Here is an 18934-nt window from a genome sequence, read left to right as displayed (position 1 = left end):
GTATGACCCTGTGTACTTTTTCTGTATTTTAAAATGTTCTCAAAATAAAACTTGTTTTAGAAAAAAAAAAGAGAGGACAAAGAAGAGGAGGAGGAAAAAGAAGAGGAAGAGGAAGGAAGGAGGAAAGAAGGGGGGGAGGAAGAGGAGGAGGAGGGAGGGAGGAAGGAAGGAAGGAAGGAGAATAAATGAAGAAAGAGGCCAGGCAGAATGGCTCATGGCTGTAATCCCAGCACTTTGGGAGGCCGAGGTGGGTGGATCACCTGAGGTCATGAGTTCGAGACCAGCCTGGCCAACATCATGAAACCCTGTCTCGACTAAAAATACAAAAATTAGCGAGGCATGGTGGTGCATGCCCGTAATCCCAGCTACTTGGGAGGCTGAGGCAGGAGAATCACTTGAACCCTGGAGGCGGAGGTTGCAGTGAGCCGAGATTGCGCCACTGTACTCCAGCCTGGACAATAAGAGCGAAACTTCATCACCAAAAAAAAATAATAATGTAAAATAAATAAATGAAGAAAGAACAAGACTGGGTCGGGTGCAGTGGCTCACGCCTGTAATCCCAGCACTTTGGCAGGCCGAAGTGGGCAGATCACCTGAGGTCAGGAGTTCGAGACCAGTCTGGCCAAGATGGTGATTTTTGTCTTTACTAAAAAATACAAAAGTCAGCTGGGCATTGTGGTGCATGCCTGTAATCCCAGCTACTCGGGAGGCTGAGGCAGGAGAAGTGCTTGAACCCGGCAGGCGGGAAGTTGCAGTGAGCCGAGATTGCGCCACTGCACTCCATCCTGGGTAACAGAGTAGGACTCCATCTTGGGGATAAAAAAAAAAAAAAAAAGAACAAGACTGGGCCCAGAGTTAGGGCCAGGCCCAGGCTGGAGTGGGGCCTGGGCAGGGGCCGGGCTGGCTTTAGTGGCAGCCCTTCTGCACAAGAGCCCCAGTGTTCCCTAGGCCCGGCTGCCATCCAAGAGCAACATTGTTGGCACCAGGCAACGTCTGCCCTCTACCCCCCCCCGACAACTCTGCCCCCAGGCAGGTGGGGGGTAGGACCTGGCCTCAGGAGACCCTCCTGGCCCAGCCCAGCATTCTAGAGGCACAGAGTCTGCAAACCCCTGCCTGGGGCCGGGTGTCTCCTCAGGACTGCTGGCTAAAAGGTCAAGGAGTGCAGTGCTCAGTCCCAGCCGCCACACCTCCCTCCCCAACACACTCACCTTCAGGTGAATCTGCACCTTCCCGGGCCACAGTTAAGGATGGAGACAGAAAGCATCTGATGCAGTAGCATCAATGATCCCACTCTGGAGAGTTATCCCAAGCTCTCCATCTTTGCCCCAGAAGACAGGGGTTTGAGTTCTACAATTCACTTGCTAGATGACCTCAAAGAAGTAATTCCGTCTCCCTGAGCTTGTTTCTTCACCTACAAATCAGAGCTGAGGATTCCTATGCCATTTGGCTTGGTGGAAGAATTAAAGGATATAACCCATGTACAACACCCAGCATGATGCCTGGCACGTAACGGGAGCTGAAGAGTCACGAGCTCAGGAACAGGAACACGTTCATTTCCCCCAACACTCCTGGAAGAAAGAAGCTGGAGCAGCCGGGAGCCGTTGCTCATGCCTGTAATCCCAGCACTTTGGGAGGCCGAGACGGGTGGATCACCTGAGGTCAGGAGATCGAGACCAGCCTGGCCAACATGGTGAAACCCCGTCTCTACAAAAATACAAAAATTAGCTGGGCATGGTGGCAGGCACCTGTAGTCCTGGCTACTAGGAAGGCTGAAGCAGGAGAGGCAGGAGAATTGCTTGAGCCTGGGAGGCGGAGGTTGCAGTGAGCCGAGATCATGCCGCTGCACTCCAGCCTGGGCAATAGAGCGAGACTCCATCTCCACAAAAAAAGAAGAAGAAGAAGAAGAAGGAGAAGGAGAAGAAGCTGGAGCATGACTGTTTTCTGGGTGGAGAAACTGAGGCAGAGGCAGGTTAACAGCAGGATCTTAGGATGACAGGCTCTTGCTTCTGCTAAGCAAGAGTGTGTGTGTGTGTGTGTGTGTGTGTGTGTGTGTCTGAATGTTTTTTTTTTTTTTTTTTTTTTTGAGACAGGGTCTTGCTCTGTTTCCCAGGCTAGAGTGCAGTGCGTGATCTTGGTTCAATACAACCTCTGCCTCCCAGGTTCAAGTGATTCTCCTGCCTCAGCCTCCCCAATAGCTGGGATTACAGGCGTGTGCCACCATGCCTGGCCAATTTTTGTATTTTTAGTAGAGATGGGGTTTTACCATGTTGGACAGGCTGGTCTCGAACTCCTGACCTCAAGTGATCTGCCCATCTCGGCCTCCCAAAGTGCTGGGATTGCAGGAGTGAGCCACTGTGCCCAGTCGTGTTTGAATGTCTTTGAGAAAGAGACTGCAAATGTGACTGGTGAAAGATTGCATGTCAGCAAGAGAGTGAGACAGTGTGAAAGGCTTAGGTGCTCTCCCTGACTGGCTCAGCTTATCTCCCAGGCTATAACTGATTACTTATCTGTCTGTCCCCACTACAGTGTCAGCAGCCCCTTGAAGGGTAGAAGTAGGGTCCAGGCCAGGTGAGGTGGCTCACATCTGTAATCCCAGCATTTGAGGAGGCTGACATGGGCAGATCACTTGAGGTCAGGAGTTTGAGACTAGCCTGGCCAATATGGTGAAACCTTGTCTCTACTAAAAATATAAAAATTAGCCAGGTGTAGTAGCGCACATTTGTAATCCCAGCTACTCAGGAGGGTGAGGCAGGAGAATCACTTGAACCCAGGAGGCAGAGGTTGCAGTGAGCTGAGATCACACTGCTGCACTCCAGCCTGGACAACAGAGCAAGACTCTGTCTCCAAAAGAAAAGAAAAAAAAAGAAAAGAAAAAGAGTTCAATTCGGGGCTTTATCCCCAGGATTTAAAACAGTGGATGCCACATAATGAACCTTCAATAAATAATCATTCAAATGAATGAGTGAATGACTTTGTGAGGGAGCATCAGCCTCTGCCGAGGGTCAGTGTGAAAGGTTATGAGTGCGGGGAGAGGAGGCAGACAAGGGATATGGGGAACATATCCTAGGGACATCAGAGGGTTGCCGGTCTGAGGGATTTGCGCATCTCAGGAGACAAGGAGGTTGCAAGACCTGAGCTATGAAAACTTTTAGTTTGTCTTTGGCTCCGGTAAACTCAGGAAATGCCCGGGAAGATGAATGAAAGCCATGTGGGGTCCAGCTCCAGCTGGCAGCTCACCCTGTTCCCCCCCTACAACCACATTCACAAGGGGAGCCAGCAGAGGGCCAGAGGCAGGGAGCTGAACCCCTCCAGCAGTCCGGGAGGTCTGGCAAGGTCCCCTCCGGACAGGCAGCTCCCAGGGCCAGGAGCCTCATCTATCCTGGGAGCTCCAGCAAGGCAGGACTCTAGAGAAGGGAACCGGGACAAATTGTTTTTAAAAGATAACCAATTAAAAAAAAAAAAATTTATAATATACATACATATATATATATATTTTTTTTTTTTTTGAGACACAGTCTCACTCTGTCGCCCAGGCTGGAGTGCAATGGCACGATCTCGGCTCACTGCAACCTCCACCTCCTGGGTTCAAGCAATTCTCTGCCTCAGCCTCCCTAGTAGCTGAGATTACAGGCGCATGCCACCACGCCTGGCTAATTTTTTTGTATTTTTAGTAGAGATGGGATTTCACCATCTTGCCAGGTTGGTCTTGAACTCCTGACCTCGTGATCCACCCACCTAAGCCTCCCAAAGTGCTGAGATTACAGGCGTGAGCCACCGTGCCCAGCCTAATATATATTTTTAATAGAGACGAGATCTCATTATGTTGCCCAGGCTGGCCTCGAACTCCTAAGTTCAAGTGATCCTCCCGACTCAGCCTCCCACAGTGCTGGGATTATAGGCATGAGCCACCATGCCTGGCCCCAATTATTTTCTGATTTATCTTTGGGAGAAGACCATTCTTTCGCTTAAGAAGAAAAAGAAAAAAACAATTTTAAGTCTCTTTAATGGGCCTTACAGTTATGCAAAGATATGCCACTATCCCTTTGGGAGTGAGGGTGGAAAGAACTAGACTTGTCTGCGTAACAATGAGAAAGGAAGTTGCTTTTTAAGGCAGGGTCTACACTAGCTAGAGGGGACAACCGGGACCTGAGCCTCAGACAGGGTCTCGCTCCGTAGCCTGTCGCCCAGGCTACAGTGCAGTGGAGCGATCATGGCTCACTGCTGCCTCGACTTCCTGGGCTCAAGCAATCCTCTGGCCTCAGCCTCCCAAGTAGCTGGGACCACAGGTGCACCCAGCCCATTTCCCTTCCTCTCAAGGTGCCTTAAGAGAAGGAGAAGGCTTGAGATTCAGGTGAGGGATGGGCAGAGATCAGAGGCTGCCTGGCCTCCTAGTTTGGCCACAGTCTAGATGCTCAGGAGAGAAGTGCTTATAGGTGAGGCAAACATGAGCCAGGTGGTCACGGAGCTATCTGGGAGCACCTACTGTATTCCAGACACTTGAACTCTAATGGTGAGGTCTGAGGACACAGTACCTCTACTGAAAAATACAGAGAGGGCAACTATGTTGCCAGGGCTGGCCTCAAACTCCTGAATTCAAGCTGTCCTCCTACCTCAGTCTCCTAGTAGCTAGAACTACAGGCACCCGTCATTGTGCCCAGCCATTCCACAGCTATTTACATAATTAACTGTTCAGTTACAATTCTGGCAAGTGTGCTGAAGAAATAACAGGTCCTAAATAATTACAGCTAGTATTACAAAGCAAGCGCTGCATGCCAGGCTTACACATACTGCTAACATGTCTACTTTTTGCAACAACCTCTTGAGGGTAAGACTATCATTTGCCTGTTTTACTGAAAGGACAGTGAAGACCGAGGCCTTGTGTGATGGTGCTGAGAGCTGGGCCTATGACGTCCAGCCCTGTAGTCTGTGCTCTGAACCACTTCACTCTGTTTCTTTCTCCATCCTCACAGTAGAGAAGTCATCTAAGAGGAGCTTGCAAGTCCAGAGGGCTTCCTGAAGGAAGTGAGCTGAGAATAATATGAAATTAACCAGACCAAGGGGCATTCCAGGAAGAGGGAATGGTACGTGAAACTGCCCAGGAGTAGCAGGGTGGGAGCCAGGAGGCGTGGTCATGGCGATCATCTATGTATAAAGAGCTATGGGAAGCTATAGGAAAATTTAAGGGAGTGGCTGACGCAGTCAGATTTGTGTTGTAAGTATCACTCCGCAGGTTGCGCAGGGAACAAATGAGGGAGCAGAAGGAAGGGGTTCTCCTATCCACTGCACGGTACTGCGCAGAAGACAGGGGAGCCAGGCATTCCGTGACGGGTGAAAAGCAATGAGTTGAGCTGGGTAATAGACTAGAATTTAGAAGCCTGGCCTGGGGCCTGGGTGGGGCGAAAGAGGCGGAGCCTGAATGGGGTGTGTATAGGGGGTTGCGTGTAGGGGTGTGTGTATAGGCTGGGGCGGGGTCCCGGGAGTGGGCTGACTGGGTCGGGGGCAGGGCTCTCCAGGTGGGCGGGGATCTTGACCACCCCCGGCCACACCTCTCTCCAGCTCGAGCTGGTCCAGGCGGGGCGGGCCCGAGGGGGTGTGGCAGGAGGTGGGCGGGCCCGGGGGGGGGGGGCGAGGAAAGAGGGGCGGGCCCGAGCAGGAGGGGGCGGGCCCGAGGGGCGGGGCGGGGCAGGAGGTGGGCCGCCCGCGGCCACGCCGCCGTCGCGGGTACATTCCTTGCTCCCGGCCGAGGAGCGCTCGGGCTGTCTGCGGACCCTGCCGCGTGCAGGGGTCGCGGCCGGCTGGAGCTGGGAGTGAGGCGGCGGAGGAGCCAGGTGAGGAGGAGCCAGGTGAGCAGGACCCTGTGCTGGGCGCGGAGTCACGCAGACTCGTGGTGAGCCGGAACCCTTGTGGGCCCGGGCTGTGCTCCCAGCCGCCAGGGGGCGAGCGGCGGCGGGGCTGCGGGGACTGCCCCTCCCGGCGCGGGGGACCTGGGCGTCCGCCGGGCGGCAGGGGGTGGAGGGGGCGGTAAATCAGTAACCCGCAGTGCACACAGGGCCTTTTGTCCCGCTCCGTCCAAAGAGCACCCCGGCCGCGGAGCTGGTTACTCATTGCCCACCGAGGCGGGGGCAGGCTGGCCCTGTGCAGCTACCCTCGGGACCCATTGATTCGCACCTCCCCCCAGGCTGGCCCGGCAAGGGTGGGGGAGGACAAGCGCGCTTGTCCCTGCGGCTGTCTTCGCGCCGGCGGCAGAGATGAGGGAGCTGAGGCCCCGAAAGGTTCAGTCACTTAGTGCCCGGGGGCCTCCAGCGCGAGTGCGGGAGGCTGAAGGAGAACCCAGGACTGTCTGATGCCTAAGGCAGGCCCTCCGTGCCCACGTGTGGGGTGGTCGGTCAGCGGTCAGCAGCCACGGGTGACTCGACTAAGGACTCTGATATCAGGGCAGCCTGGGGTAGGAGTAAAATCCCCGGGCCTCCCCACCCACTCCCAGCCCAAGCTGTGTACCCAAAGAGCTGCCCTCCCTGCCAAGCCGAGCTTGGTAGGGAGTTTTACCAAGGAGGATCCGACTGGATTCGAGAGTTGAGGTGGGCCAGAGACAGCAGTATCTGAGTCAGGTAGAGAAGAGCAATGAGGGGCACAGAGGGATGGGCAAGAGAGCACATGTGCCCAGTTTTGAAAGCCAATGGCTTCAGCGCTCCTGAAGGGGCAGGCGGTGTGACCAAAGAGATAGGCAGCGGCAGAGAGGGAGCCCTAGGATGTTGAGCTGGATCCTGCTGGGCACAGGTAGCCATTAAGGGCTTGCAAGCTGGGGGCGTGACATGGCAGACTTGTAGGTTTTTTTGTTTGTTTGTTTGTTTGTTTTTATTTTTTTTGAGACGGGGTCTCGCTCTGTCGCCCAGGCTGGAGTGCAGTGGCGCGATCTCGGCTCACTGCAAGCTCCGCCTCCTGGGTTGGCGCCATTCTCCTGCCTCAGCCTCCCGAGTAGCTGGGACTACAGGCACCCGCCACCGCGCCCGGCTAATTTTTTGTATTTTTAGTAGAGACGGGGTTTCACCGTGTTAGTCAGGATGTTCTCGATCTCCTGACCTCGTGATCCGCCCGCCTCGGCCTCCCAAAGTGCTGGGATTACAGGTGTGAGCCACCACGCCTGGCCGACTTGTAGTTTTTTAAAACTCTGCTGGAAGATGAAGGTTGAAGAGCCCAGGGAGAGGATGTTTCCAGAGGCCATGCAAGAGATGGCCATGACCTGCCCTAAGAAGGGGCAGGGGAAGCCAGATGGACTGGAAGTGGAGTGGCAGTGACCAAGGAGGAGGAGGTGTGATAGGCTTCCCACACAGGGTAGATCTAGAGACACCAGTGCCATCCATAGGCCCCTAGGACTGCAGTGGTCACCCGATTCCTTTGTCCCAGCTGAGACTCAGTTCTGAGTGTTCTATTTTGGGGAACAGAGGCGTCCTTGGTAGCATTTGGAAGAGGATAGCCAGCTGGGGTGTGTGTACATCACAGCCTGACAGTAACAGCATCCGAACCAGAGGTGACTGGCTGAGGGCAGACCCAGGGCAACAGGTTAACAGTTCTAGGGCCGAGCACAGGGAGGAGAACATTCCAACACTGTGTGCCCAGTGCCGATGCACGTTATCTCTTTTATCCTCAAAACAGTCCTATGAGGATAGTAAGCCAGACAGAGACAGAGACAAGGAATAACAAGTTGGTGAGAGTCAGGATTTGAACTTGGCTCTGGCGGATGGATAATTAGGGTCTGTATTCTTTACAAAACCGTGTGTGCCTCAGATGGAGTTGGTGCATAACAAGCAGAGGTATCCAGGGATGCAGTCCTGCTTGCCACGGATGGGGCTGCCTTGTCAGTTCTGAGCACCCAGCCCTGGAAATGTCAGTAATGCTATAAGGAGTGGGGATCGGATCAGATAACATCCAGATGCTGAAGTTCGGCCTTGTATCATTTTTCACTTTCTTTTTTGGCTCTTCGGCAATCAATTCATTTATTCAGCAAAAAATAAATTATGTGTGCCGAGAGCATGCAGAAGATATGTCTCCGTTCTCTGCTTCCCTCCAAGAAAAGAATCCCAAAACTGCTTTCTGTGAACGTGTGCCAGGGTCCCAGCAGGACTCAGGGAGAGCAGGAAGCCCAGCCCAGACCCCTTGCACAACCTACTGTGGGGAGGCCTTAGGCTCTGGCTACTGCAGAGCTGGTTCCAGTCTGCACTGCCACAGCCTGGCCAGGGACTTGGACACATCTGCTGGCCACTTCCTGTCTCTGTTTCCTCATCTGCAAAATAAGGGAAAAGCCCCTGCAAAGGTGCACTTGTAGCAGGAGCTCTTTTCCCTCCCTATTTTAGGAAGGCAGTTGGTGGGAAGTCCAGCCTGGGTCCCTGAGAGCTGTGAGAAGGAGATGTGGCTGCTGCTGGCCCTGTTGGGGGTCCTGCTGAGTGTGCCTGGGCCTCCAGTCTTGTCCCTGGAGGCCTCTGAGGAAGTGGAGCTGGGTATGGTTTCTGAGGTGGGAGAGGGCGGCAGGGGTGGGAAGAGTGGGCACCAGGAGGGGCTGCTGGGCTGAGCAAAGCTGGAAAGGATCCTTGCCCAGGCCCTGAGAAGGTGGCAGCAGGGCAGGGCTCAACCACTGAGACTCAGTCAGGGCCTGGCTTCCAGCAAGCACTCATCTATCTCTGTGTCTGCGAGAGAGGACTGGCCTTGCAGGGCGCAGGGCCCTAAGCTGGGCTGCAGAGCTGGTGGTGAGCTCCTTGCCTGGGTATGTGTGCGTGTGTGTGTGTGTGTGTTCTGTGCACTGGGTGTGTGACCTAGGAGGTCCAGGCAGCATGTGTGGTATATGCATTATGAGGGTGATATGCCCTGGTGCAGCATGACCCTGTATGTGGCACCAATAGCATGTGCCGTGTGTGTGTGTGTGTGTCCGTGTGTGTGTGCATGTGTGTGTGTGCGTGTGTGTGTGTGTGTCTTGGCCAATGTCATGTGCACTAAATGCTTTGTGTGGGACATGCCCCAAGAGTGTGGCATGCCCCAAGAATGTGGCATTTGCCCTGGGGGTGGCATCCACAGCATGTGGCTGTGCGGGTGTCAAGGAGTGGTGGCTCCTCCAGCATGCGTTGCGAAGTGCTTGTGCCCTGCATGTGCGGCGTGTTCTCTGTACACAGGAGGCTGCCTCAGATGGGGCTGCGGGGTCTGCTGACTTCTGCCCTCTGCCCTCTGCCCACAGAGCCCTGCCTGGCTCCCAGCCTGGAGCAGCAAGAGCAGGAGCTGACAGTAGCCCTTGGGCAGCCTGTGCGGCTGTGCTGTGGGCGGGCTGAGCGTGGTGGCCACTGGTACAAGGAGGGCAGTCGCCTGGCACCTGCCGGCCGTGTACGGGGCTGGAGGGGCCGCCTAGAGATTGCCAGCTTCCTATCTGAGGATGCTGGCCGCTACCTCTGCCTGGCACGAGGCTCCATGATCGTCCTGCAGAATCTCACCTTGATTATAGATGGTAAGAGACTCTAGCAGGGAGTTAAGGGATGCCTGGGGAGACAGACCTGCCCCTCTTGGACCTTAGATGCTTCCCTCTGTCCCTGATGTAGACTCCTTGACCTCCAGCAACGATGATAAGGACCCCAAGTCCCATATGGACTCCTCGAATAGGCACATTTACCCCCAGCAAGGTCAGTAAGTCTCCAAGGACTTGTGCCCCCGCTGCTCATCTGATCACTGAGAAGAGGAGGCCTGTGTGGGAACACACGGTCATTCTAGGGGCCTTCCCCACCCTCCAGCACCTTACTGGACACACCCCCAGCGCATGGAGAAGAAACTGCATGCAGTACCTGCGGGGAACACCGTCAAGTTCCGCTGTCCAGCTGCAGGCAACCCCATGCCCACCATCCGCTGGCTTAAGGATGGACAGGCCTTTCATGGGGAGAACCGCATTGGAGGCATTCGGGTGAGTCTCTGGGTTCCAAGACCGTCTGCTCCCCTATTTTCATTCCTTCATTAGTCTCCTCATACCTACAAGCATACCTATAAATCAATCGAATGAGTAAAGCCATTGCGGGGCCCTGGAAGGAGCCCTGGACTGTGGACCTGGGCAGCTCTGGTTCCCCTTCTGCTACTCTCTGGCAAGTGACTTAACCTCTCAGCCTCAGCAACTCCATTTGTAAAGTGAGAAGAATCACTGATTGGTTGGTCTTCATAAGCCTTAGTATCTCATCATCTTGATGAGACCCTGCAGGGTCGGCTCCATGCTGTCCTGAGGCAGTTGAGTCCCAGAGAAGGCAACGGCAGGCTCAAAGTAGCACAGCTAGGGAGAGAGAGAGCTAAAATTCCAAAGCCCAAACCCAAGGCTCAAGCACACTGGGGAGCCTACTCCTTTGTCCCGTAGTCCTTGGCCTGGGCCTGATGTTCTCGGGGCCTAGAGAGCTTGAGAAGAGCCCTGCAGGCAGGATGAGGATCTAGCCTCCTGGTCCTCTGGCCCCCTTGGTGGACATGGTCCGGTGGTCCCAGACACTCTCTCTGCCTGCAGCTGCGCCATCAGCACTGGAGTCTCGTGATGGAGAGCGTGGTGCCCTCGGACCGCGGCACGTACACCTGCCTGGTAGAGAATGCTGTGGGCAGCATCCGCTATAACTACCTGCTAGATGTGCTGGGTGAGCGCGGGGCTGGGAACAGGGGATGCCTGACCCATCCTGGGCTCAGTTGTGCCCTCTTGGTGGGGTCTAGCCTGGCGGGCAGGATGGACTCAGATGAGTCAAGCAGCTTGGTGACCAGGTGGGTCAGGGGTTAGTGTGGGGCTGGAGGAGCAGGGGTCTGCCAAGAGGAAAAACAAGAAGGACATCCAGGCAGAGGGTGCAGCCTGAGCTGAGGGCCTGAGTATAACAAATGCCCTGCACTTGCAGGCCAGCATATTCATAGGGCGTGGTGTTTATATGGGGAGCCAGGTGGTGGAGGGTTTTGAATGCTAGGCTGAGATGTTGTCCTTGACCCGAAGCAATGGGGAGCCAGGGAAGGTTTAAGCAGGGTAAGCAGGAGACGGACAAGAAGCTGCAGAAAGGTCCCTCCCTTGAACTTGAGGGAAGGCTGGAGGGAGGCAAACAGGGTGCTTCTATGGGTGCCAGTGGTCAGGGTTGACTGTCTTGCCCGGTTCCCAGAGCGGTCCCCGCACCGGCCCATCCTGCAGGCCGGGCTCCCGGCCAACACCACAGCCGTGGTGGGCAGCGACGTGGAGCTGCTGTGTAAGGTGTACAGCGATGCCCAGCCCCACATCCAGTGGCTGAAGCACATCGTCATCAACGGCAGCAGCTTCGGAGCCGACGGTTTCCCCTATGTGCAAGTCCTAAAGGTGCACCCTGCTACAGCCTGGGCCCCGTTCTTCTCCCACCTCGGGTTGGGGGCTCCCCAGCTCCCCTGTTGGCCACAATGTGGCCCCAGGCCCTGCTGTGACCCCAGAGCATGTCCCCCTCCCCAGACTGCAGACATCAATAGCTCAGAGGTGGAGGTCCTGTACCTGCGGAACGTGTCAGCCGAGGATGCAGGCGAGTACACCTGCCTCGCAGGCAATTCCATCGGCCTCTCCTACCAGTCTGCCTGGCTCACGGTGCTGCCAGGTGAGCACCTGAAGGGCCAGGAGATGCTGCGAGATGCCCCTCTGGGCCAGCAGTGGGGGCTGTGGCCTGTTGGGTGGTCAGTCTCTGTTGGCCTGTGAGGTCTGGCCTGGGGGGCAATGTGTGGATTTGTGGGTTTGAGCTGTATGACAGCCCCTCTGTGTCTCTCCACACGTGGCCATCCATATGACCCTCTGCTGAGGTGTGGGTTCCTGGGACTAGGCATAACTACAGCTTCCTCCGTGTGTGTCCCCACATATGTTGGGAGCTGAGAGGGACTGAGTTAGGGCGCACGGGGCGGCCAGTCTCACCACTGACCAGTTTGTCTGTGTGTGTGTGTTCATGTGTGAGGGCAGAGGAGGACCCCACATGGACCGCAGCAGCGCCCGAGGCCAGGTATACGGACATCATCCTGTACGCGTCGGGCTCCCTGGCCTTGGCTGTGCTCCTACTGCTGGCCGGGCTGTATCGAGGGCAGGCGCTCCACGACCGGCACCCCCGCCCGCCCGCCACTGTGCAGAAGCTCTCCCGCTTCCCTCTGGCCCGACAGGTACTGGGCGCATCCCCCACCTCACATGCGGCAGCCTGAGTCCAGCAGGCAGAACCAAGTCTCCCACTTTGCAGTTCTCCCTGGAGTCAGGCTCTTCCGGCAAGTCAAGCTCATCCCTAGTACGAGGCGTGCGTCTCTCCTCCAGCGGCCCCGCCTTGCTCGCCGGCCTCGTGAGTCTAGATCTACCTCTCGACCCACTATGGGAGTTCCCCCGGGACAGGTGCGCTGAGCTGTGTGGGAGCAGGGACGCGGGCGCTGGGTTGCAGCCTGCCCTCCGCAGGAGTGACTCGGAGGTCTGAGGCTGGACTTTCTCCATCTCCAGGCTGGTGCTTGGAAAGCCCCTGGGCGAGGGCTGCTTTGGCCAGGTAGTACGTGCAGAGGCCTTTGGCATGGACCCTGCCCGGCCTGACCAAGCCAGCACTGTGGCCGTCAAGATGCTCAAAGGTGAGTGTGGCCCAGTGTGGTGGCTCACATTTGTAACGCCAGCACTTTGGGAGGCTGAGGGTGGGAGGATCGCTTGAATCCAGGAGTTTGAGGCCAGCCTGGGCAACATGGCGAGACTTCATCTCTACCAAAAAAAATAAGAAAATTAGTTGGGTGTTGTGGTGTGTGCCTTTAGTCTCAGTTACTAGGGAGGCTGAGGCAGGAGGATCTCTTGAATCCAGGAGCTGGAGGTTGCAGGGAGCCATGATCACGCCACTGTATTCCAGCCTGGGCAACACAGTGAGACCCTATCTAAAAATAAATAAATAAATAAAAATAAAAGGTGAACGTGGCAGCCTGGGGGAGGTGCTATGGCATTGGGACTAATAGAAGGGGCTCACGGTGCCACCAGGTGAGCCCTGGAGCTGGGAGAGGCTGTGGGATCCCACCCTTAAACCTGCAATTCACCTCTGCTCCTGACCCTGGCAAGTGACTTCTGAGCCTCAGTTTTCCCTCGTGTCATATGGGGTAGATAGCAGTCCCTACTCCCAGCCCAAGGATTGTGGAAAGTGCCTGGCTCATAGTCAGGGTTCAATAAATCTTCACCACTGGGGTGACGATGATGAGAAGAATTTGGTGTGACAGGCTTGATATCCTGTGTCAGCATTAGTCTGTGTCAGCTTTGACTTCACATCTCCTTGTCAGCCTCACAGGCCCTCCACCTCCTTCCTTATGGTTCCCCCCAGACACACCCTTAGCCTCCCTTGGACCCTCCCTAGGTCTGCCCCCCACGTCCACTGCTGTAGGAGGACAACCCTTCTGCTTGCACCCAGGCCCAGCCCCGGGGTGCTCTTGCTGGGCACTCCTGCACCCCGCCCATCAAGGCCTCTCCTTGCAATTCCCCAGCCCCCTCTGCAAGAATGGACTCAACTGCTCTTCTGCTCCTCCCCTCCTCTCTACACAGCTGGGGCCACCTGGTGCTCCCTGGGAGGCAGGGATTGAGAAATGCACATTGTGACATTGGCGTGTGTGGGTGGGGAGTGTTATGTCATTGGCCCAGGGCCACAGGTCAGCCCCAGGGGCTCAGCCAGAGAAGCCAGAGCAGCCTTCTTCCCAAGCTCGCCTGCTGCGCCCTGCCTGCCGCCAGCTCCCTGAATTCCCAGGCCAGTTGGAAGCCAGGCCCTGGTCAAACAGACCCCAGGGCACCAGCCTGCTTTCCACACCCAGAAGCTCTGACCCCATGGCAGGGACTACCACTAACCCCTCCAGAGGCAGCTTCCTTCCTTCCTGCTCCGAGCTCTTCCCCTCTCTCGTTTCCTGGGCCTGCCCACTGGAAGGCCTGCCTCTTAGATCCTTGATACAGTTGCATCCTTGCAACTGCTGTGACAGGTAGGGTGTGACCCACTGCTCTGTTTCCCACAAGACGAACCTGAGGTTCAGAGACGCTAGGAGACTTTTTCAAGGCCACACAGCCTAACAAGGATTCAGCCCTAGACCTACATAGCCCTGGTCCAGTGCTCCTTGTCCTGCCCCTGCCTCTGCATGCTCCCTCCTGTAGTTGGAGGGCAGCCTCTTCACCCCGTCTGCTGCCCTTACAGACAACGCCTCCGACAAGGACCTGGCCGACCTGGTCTCGGAGATGGAGGTGATGAAGCTGATTGGCCGACACAAGAACATCATCAACCTGCTGGGTGTCTGCACCCAGGAAGGTGGGGCCGAGGCGGGGCTGGCTGCACGGGCCGTTAGGGTACAGAGCCAAAGCTTTGGCAGCCTCTCCACGCTCCCTCCACTCCCTCTGCAGGGCCCCTGTATGTGATCGTGGAGTGCGCCGCCAAGGGAAACCTGCGGGAGTTCCTGCGGGCCCGGCGCCCCCCAGGCCCCGACCTCAGCCCTGACGGTCCTCGGAGCAGTGAGGGGCCGCTCTCCTTCCCAGTCCTGGTCTCCTGCGCCTACCAGGTGGCCCGAGGCATGCAGTATCTGGAGTCCCGGAAGGTACAGGCGATAGGGCTCTGGGCCCCTCTCGATCTCTCCAGCTCCACTCTCTCAGGCCTGCGGCATTAAATGTCCCGACTTCTCCCTCTCTGCTCTTTTTCATGACCCCACCTCAGTTCCCCAGGCGTTCATGCTTTCCTGCATTCCCCACTTGTTCCTCACCCTTCCCCAGAGGGGAGAGGGGATGCAGGAGAAGGCGCTCCCCGTTTCTAAACCTTGACCTCCTCCTCTGTAAAGTGGGTGGAGGGCCCCTGCCCCCGGGCCTGCTGGGGGGTGGTGTGTGCTCAACTCCAGGCCAGGTGTCCTGATGCACCCAAGCCCCCGCTCCCTGCAGTGTATCCACCGGGACCTGGCTGCCCGCAATGTGCTGGTGACCGAGGACAATGTGATGAAGATTGCTGACTTTGGGCTGGCCCGCGGCGTCCACCACATTGACTACTATAAGAAAACCAGCAATGTGAGGGAGATGGGGCAGAACTGGATGGGGGTGGAGGGGGACTGGGCCCGGGGTGGCAGGCATGAGGACCTGTGGGACTCTGCACCGAGGCCCTCTCTCCCCTCCAGGGCCGCCTGCCTGTCAAGTGGATGGCGCCCGAGGCCTTGTTTGACCGGGTGTACACACACCAGAGTGACGTGTGAGTCCTGCCGGCAGTCACTGTCCTACCCCACAAAAAGGGCAAGGCACTGTCCAAAGTCACGTGGCCCCAAAGTCACGAGTCATGCGCTCGAGGGCTCCTTCAGATTTGGCCTGGGACCCGAGTGGGCCCAGACTCCAGGAGGAGCCCATTCCCCACCAGCTGTGCTGGGTCATGCCTGTGGGGTCCCCCGTCCTAGCCCCGGTCGTAGGGAGGGCGCTGAGCCACACTGAGCCCTGGCCCTGCCTCCAGGTGGTCTTTTGGGATCCTACTGTGGGAGATCTTCACCCTCGGGGGCTCCCCGTATCCTGGCATCCCGGTGGAGGAGCTGTTCTCGCTGCTGCGGGAGGGACATCGGATGGACCGACCCCCACACTGCCCCCCAGAGCTGTGAGGCCTCACCCTGCCCTCAACCCCACTTTCCCGTCCTCCTCCTCTGCCCTGACCATGACCTCAGGGTGTGCCCCGGCCAGAAGGACAACACTGACAACAACTCCTCCTCGTCCTCCTCGTCCTCCTCCTCCTTCTCCTCCTCCTCCTCCTCCTCCTCCCATTCTTCTTCCTCCTCCTCCTCCTCCTCCTCCTCCTCCTCCTCTTCCTCCTCCCATTCTTCTTCCTCCTCCTCCTCCTCTTCCTCCTCCTCCTCCTCTTCCTCCTTCTCCTCCTGCTCCTCTTCTTCCTCTTCTTCCTCCTCCTCCTCCTCTTCCTCCTCCTCCTCTTCCTCTTCCTCCTCCTCTTCCTCCTCCTCCTCCTCTTCCTCCTCCTCCTCCTCCTCCTCTTCCTCCTCCCATTCTTCTTCCTCCTCCTCCTCCTCTTCCTCCTCCTCCTCTTCCTCCTCCTCCTCTTCCTCCTCCTCCTCCTCTTCCTCCTCCTCCTCCTCTTCCTCCTCCTCCTCCTCCTCCTCTTCCTCCTCCCATTCTTCTTCCTCTTCCTCCTCCTCTTCTTCCTCCTCTTCCTCCTCCTCCTCCTCTTCCTCCTCCTCCTCTTCCTCCTTCTCCTCCTCCTCCTCCTCTTCCTCCTTCTCCTCCTCTTCCTCCTCTTCTTCCTCCTCCTCTTCCTCCTCCTCCTCTTCCTCCTCCCATTGTTCTTCCTCCTCCTCTTCCTCCTTCTCTTCCTGCTCCTCTTCCTCCTCTTCTTCCTCCTCCTCTTCTTCCTCCTCCTCTTCCTCCTCCTCCTCCTCTTCCTCCTCCCATTCTTCTTCCTCCTCCTCCTCTTCCTCCTCCTCCTCTTCCTCCTCCTCCTCTTCCTCCTCCTCCTCCTCCTCTTCCTCCTCCTCCTCTTCCTCCTCTTCCTCCTCCTCAGCCTAGTGGAGTGTCGTGGCCTGGCTTCCACTGATGACCCTCCTATCCCTCATCAAACTCCCCACCAAACTCCTCCCCACCCAGAGAACCCCCAGTCCTCCCCTTCCTCCTGAAGGCCTGAGGCTCCCTGTGACCCTTCCCCACCTCTCGCAGGTACGGGTTGATGCGTGAGTGCTGGCACGCGGCACCCTCCCAGAGGCCTACCTTCAAGCAACTGGTGGAGGCGCTGGACAAGGTCCTGCTGGCCGTCTCTGAGGAGGTACAGCCCCTCCCACCCACCACCTCCCTCTGCCTGCTCCCCTCCAGGCCTCATCTGGCCTGACCACGTGGACATGCGCCCTGTCCCATCCTGGGCTCTGCAGAGGCTGACCAGCTCCGTTCCCCACAGTACCTCGACCTCCGCCTGACCTTCGGACCCTATTCCCCCTCTGGTGGGGACGCCAGCAGCACCTGCTCCTCCAGCGATTCTGTCTTCAGCCACGACCCCCTGCCACTGGGATCCAGCTCCTTCCCCTTCGGGTCTGGGGTGCAGACATGAGCAAGGCTCAAGGCTGTGCAGACACATAGGCTGGTGGCCTTGGGCCTTGGGGCTCAGCCACAGCCTGGCACAGTGCTTGACCTTGGCAGCATGGGGCCCCTGGCCCAGAGTTGCTGTCCCAGGTCTCTGGTTCTGCTTTGGGTAGGTCCCTCCTTGGTCCTGGAGTTCGTAAAGGCTCTTCCTGCTCTGGCCTTGGGTTCCCAACCTACAGCTCAACTCAAGTCTCAAGGCCGTGCCCTTGCCCTTGGAGCTGCCGTGCCCGAATGTCAGGGTTCTGCTTGGCCTCTTGGACCTTGGCGCTTAGTCCCCATCCCGGGTTTGGCTGAGCCTGGCTGGAGAGCTGCTATGCTAAACCTCCTGCCTCCCAATACCAGCAGGAGGTTCTGGGCCTCTGAACCCCCTTTCCCCACACCTCCCCCTGCTGCTGCTTGCCCCAGCGTCTTGACGGGAGCATTGGCCCCTGAGCCCAGAGAAGCTGGAAGCCTGCCAAAAACAGGAGCAAATGGCGTTTTATAAATTATTTTTTTGAAATAAAGCTCTGTGTACCTGGGTCTTCCCTGAGCAACATGGAGGGGGGTGAGGTGGAGGGATCCCTCCAGCAGAGTTCTGCCTACAGGACACGGACTGAGGGCACTGGACCAGGCCACGGGCTCCGCCACCTCCGCTGCCCCGGGAGCCAGTGTGTGCCTATCTGGGTCTGCCTGTCCCACCAGCACCATCTTGTGTCTGGGACGGTGTGAATGAGTGTTAATGGGCTGAGTCCGCATTGCACTATAAACGGTGGGACTCCTGTACCCTCTGCACATGTGTGTGTGTGCATGTGTGCCCTGCAGCTGTCCCCAAGGGAGCTGGCAGCCCCCTCCCCCATCTGCTCAGCATTAGCCAAGCTGACCGTTAACACAGCATGAAAATCTGAAAGCCAGCCTTAGGCCGTGGCCCGCTCCCACGCTCTGCCGGCTCAGGCTGGGGGCTTGTGGAGGCCGTGCCCGCCCCGCCCTGGCCAGTCTCCCGGGCAGCAGCTGGTTGCCGCCCGCCCAGGCTGCAGCTGTCCCTGCCTGACTGGTCTTCCACTGAGGAGCCGTCACAGCCCAGTACTCAGAGCTCCTCAGAGGGAGCAGCTTCTCAAGCCTCTGAGCGTGGAACCTCCTTCCCTGGCCCCATCCCGGCACGTACTGCTACTCCCCAGTCCCTGAGCCTTGAGTGGGCCATGGGGGGCCCAGGCATGGTATCTGACCCAGCGCTTGGCACTCTCCTGTCCTTTTCCTTACAGGCCTCAGGCTGGGACAGGACTGCCCGACCAGGACAGCCTTTATGAAGGCCACCGGGATTGCCCCCGTCTGCCCCCAGGGAGTGGTGGCTGAAAATACATATTCGGTCAGAGGGGTCAGATAGAGGAATCGGAGGCTGGGGCCTCCTTGGAAGACTGAGCAGCAGCTCATGATTTTTTATCCTCACTCTGGGATTCCTCACACCTCTCACCATAGCCTCTCCGGCTGACAGTATCCCAAGCAGAACTCATCTTACCCCCAGAACTGTACCTCCTCCAGGGCAGGAACCAGGCAGTCACCTGACTACTTCCCTCAAGAACCATGTTCCAGGCCAGGTGTGGCGGCTCACCCCTGTAATCCCAGTACCTTGGGAGGCCGAGGCGGGCGGATCACCTGAGGTCAGGAATTCGAGACCATCCTGGACAACATGGTGAAACCCTGTCTCTACTGAAAAATACAAAAATTAACCTGGCATAGTGGGGCACACCTGTAGTCCCAGCTACTCAGGAGGCTGAGGCAGGAGAATCATTTGAATCTGGGAGGTGAGGGTTGCAGTGAACTGAGATCGCACCAGCCCGGGCTAGGGAGCAAGGCTCTGTCTCAAAAAAAAAAAAAAAAAAACCTGTTCCCTAATGC

At 57.2% G+C, this 18934-nt stretch overlaps 1 protein-coding gene and 1 long non-coding RNA gene across 4 annotated transcripts; one reads left to right on the top strand and one right to left on the bottom strand.

The window, feature by feature from the left end:
- Positions 1-8370: 8370 nt before the first annotated feature.
- On the top strand, positions 8371-17565 carry FGFR4 (fibroblast growth factor receptor 4). 3 transcript variants are annotated; one of them, XM_024247553.3, is made up of 17 exons: positions 8371-8495; positions 9224-9487; positions 9579-9659; positions 9768-9934; positions 10514-10637; positions 11139-11329; positions 11456-11594; positions 11948-12141; positions 12216-12361; positions 12464-12585; positions 14163-14273; positions 14366-14556; positions 14891-15013; positions 15121-15191; positions 15444-15581; positions 16646-16751; positions 16881-17565. In XM_024247553.3, the coding sequence occupies exons 1-17, from the start codon at positions 8405-8407 to the stop codon at positions 17028-17030; spliced, it is 2409 nt and encodes an 802-aa protein (XP_024103321.1). In that variant the 5' UTR covers positions 8371-8404; the 3' UTR covers positions 17031-17565. The 3 variants fall into 3 exon arrangements, with proteins under 3 accessions (XP_024103321.1, XP_054412284.1, XP_054412285.1); XM_054556309.2 differs by having other exon boundaries at positions 16855-17565; XM_054556310.2 differs by lacking the exon at positions 11948-12141 and having other exon boundaries at positions 12142-12361.
- Positions 9653-13540, bottom strand: LOC129059642 (uncharacterized). The gene is made up of 3 exons (XR_008525672.2): positions 13496-13540; positions 12162-12709; positions 9653-10011 (listed from the first exon to the last, which is right to left on the bottom strand). It is a non-coding gene; the product is annotated as an uncharacterized LOC129059642 (long non-coding RNA).
- Positions 17566-18934: the final 1369 nt, after the last annotated feature.

The sequence above is a fragment of the Pongo abelii genome, chromosome 4 (genome assembly GCF_028885655.2).
Source record: "Pongo abelii isolate AG06213 chromosome 4, NHGRI_mPonAbe1-v2.0_pri, whole genome shotgun sequence".
Classification (NCBI taxonomy): domain Eukaryota; kingdom Metazoa; phylum Chordata; class Mammalia; order Primates; family Hominidae; genus Pongo; species Pongo abelii.
Note: the sequence above shows the minus strand (reverse complement) of the source record. Positions and strands in the feature narration are given on the sequence as shown.

Excerpts from the sequence above, each read along its gene's own strand:
- FGFR4 (XM_024247553.3), top strand. The coding sequence starts at position 8,405 with ATGTGGCTGCTGCTGGCCCTGTTGGGGGTCCTGCTGAGTGTGCCTGGG. Across the intron at positions 9,488-9,578 it reads TCTCACCTTGATTATAGATG|ACTCCTTGACCTCCAGCAAC; the intron begins GTAAGAGACTCT and ends TCCCTGATGTAG. Across the intron at positions 16,752-16,880 it reads TGCTGGCCGTCTCTGAGGAG|TACCTCGACCTCCGCCTGAC; the intron begins GTACAGCCCCTC and ends CGTTCCCCACAG.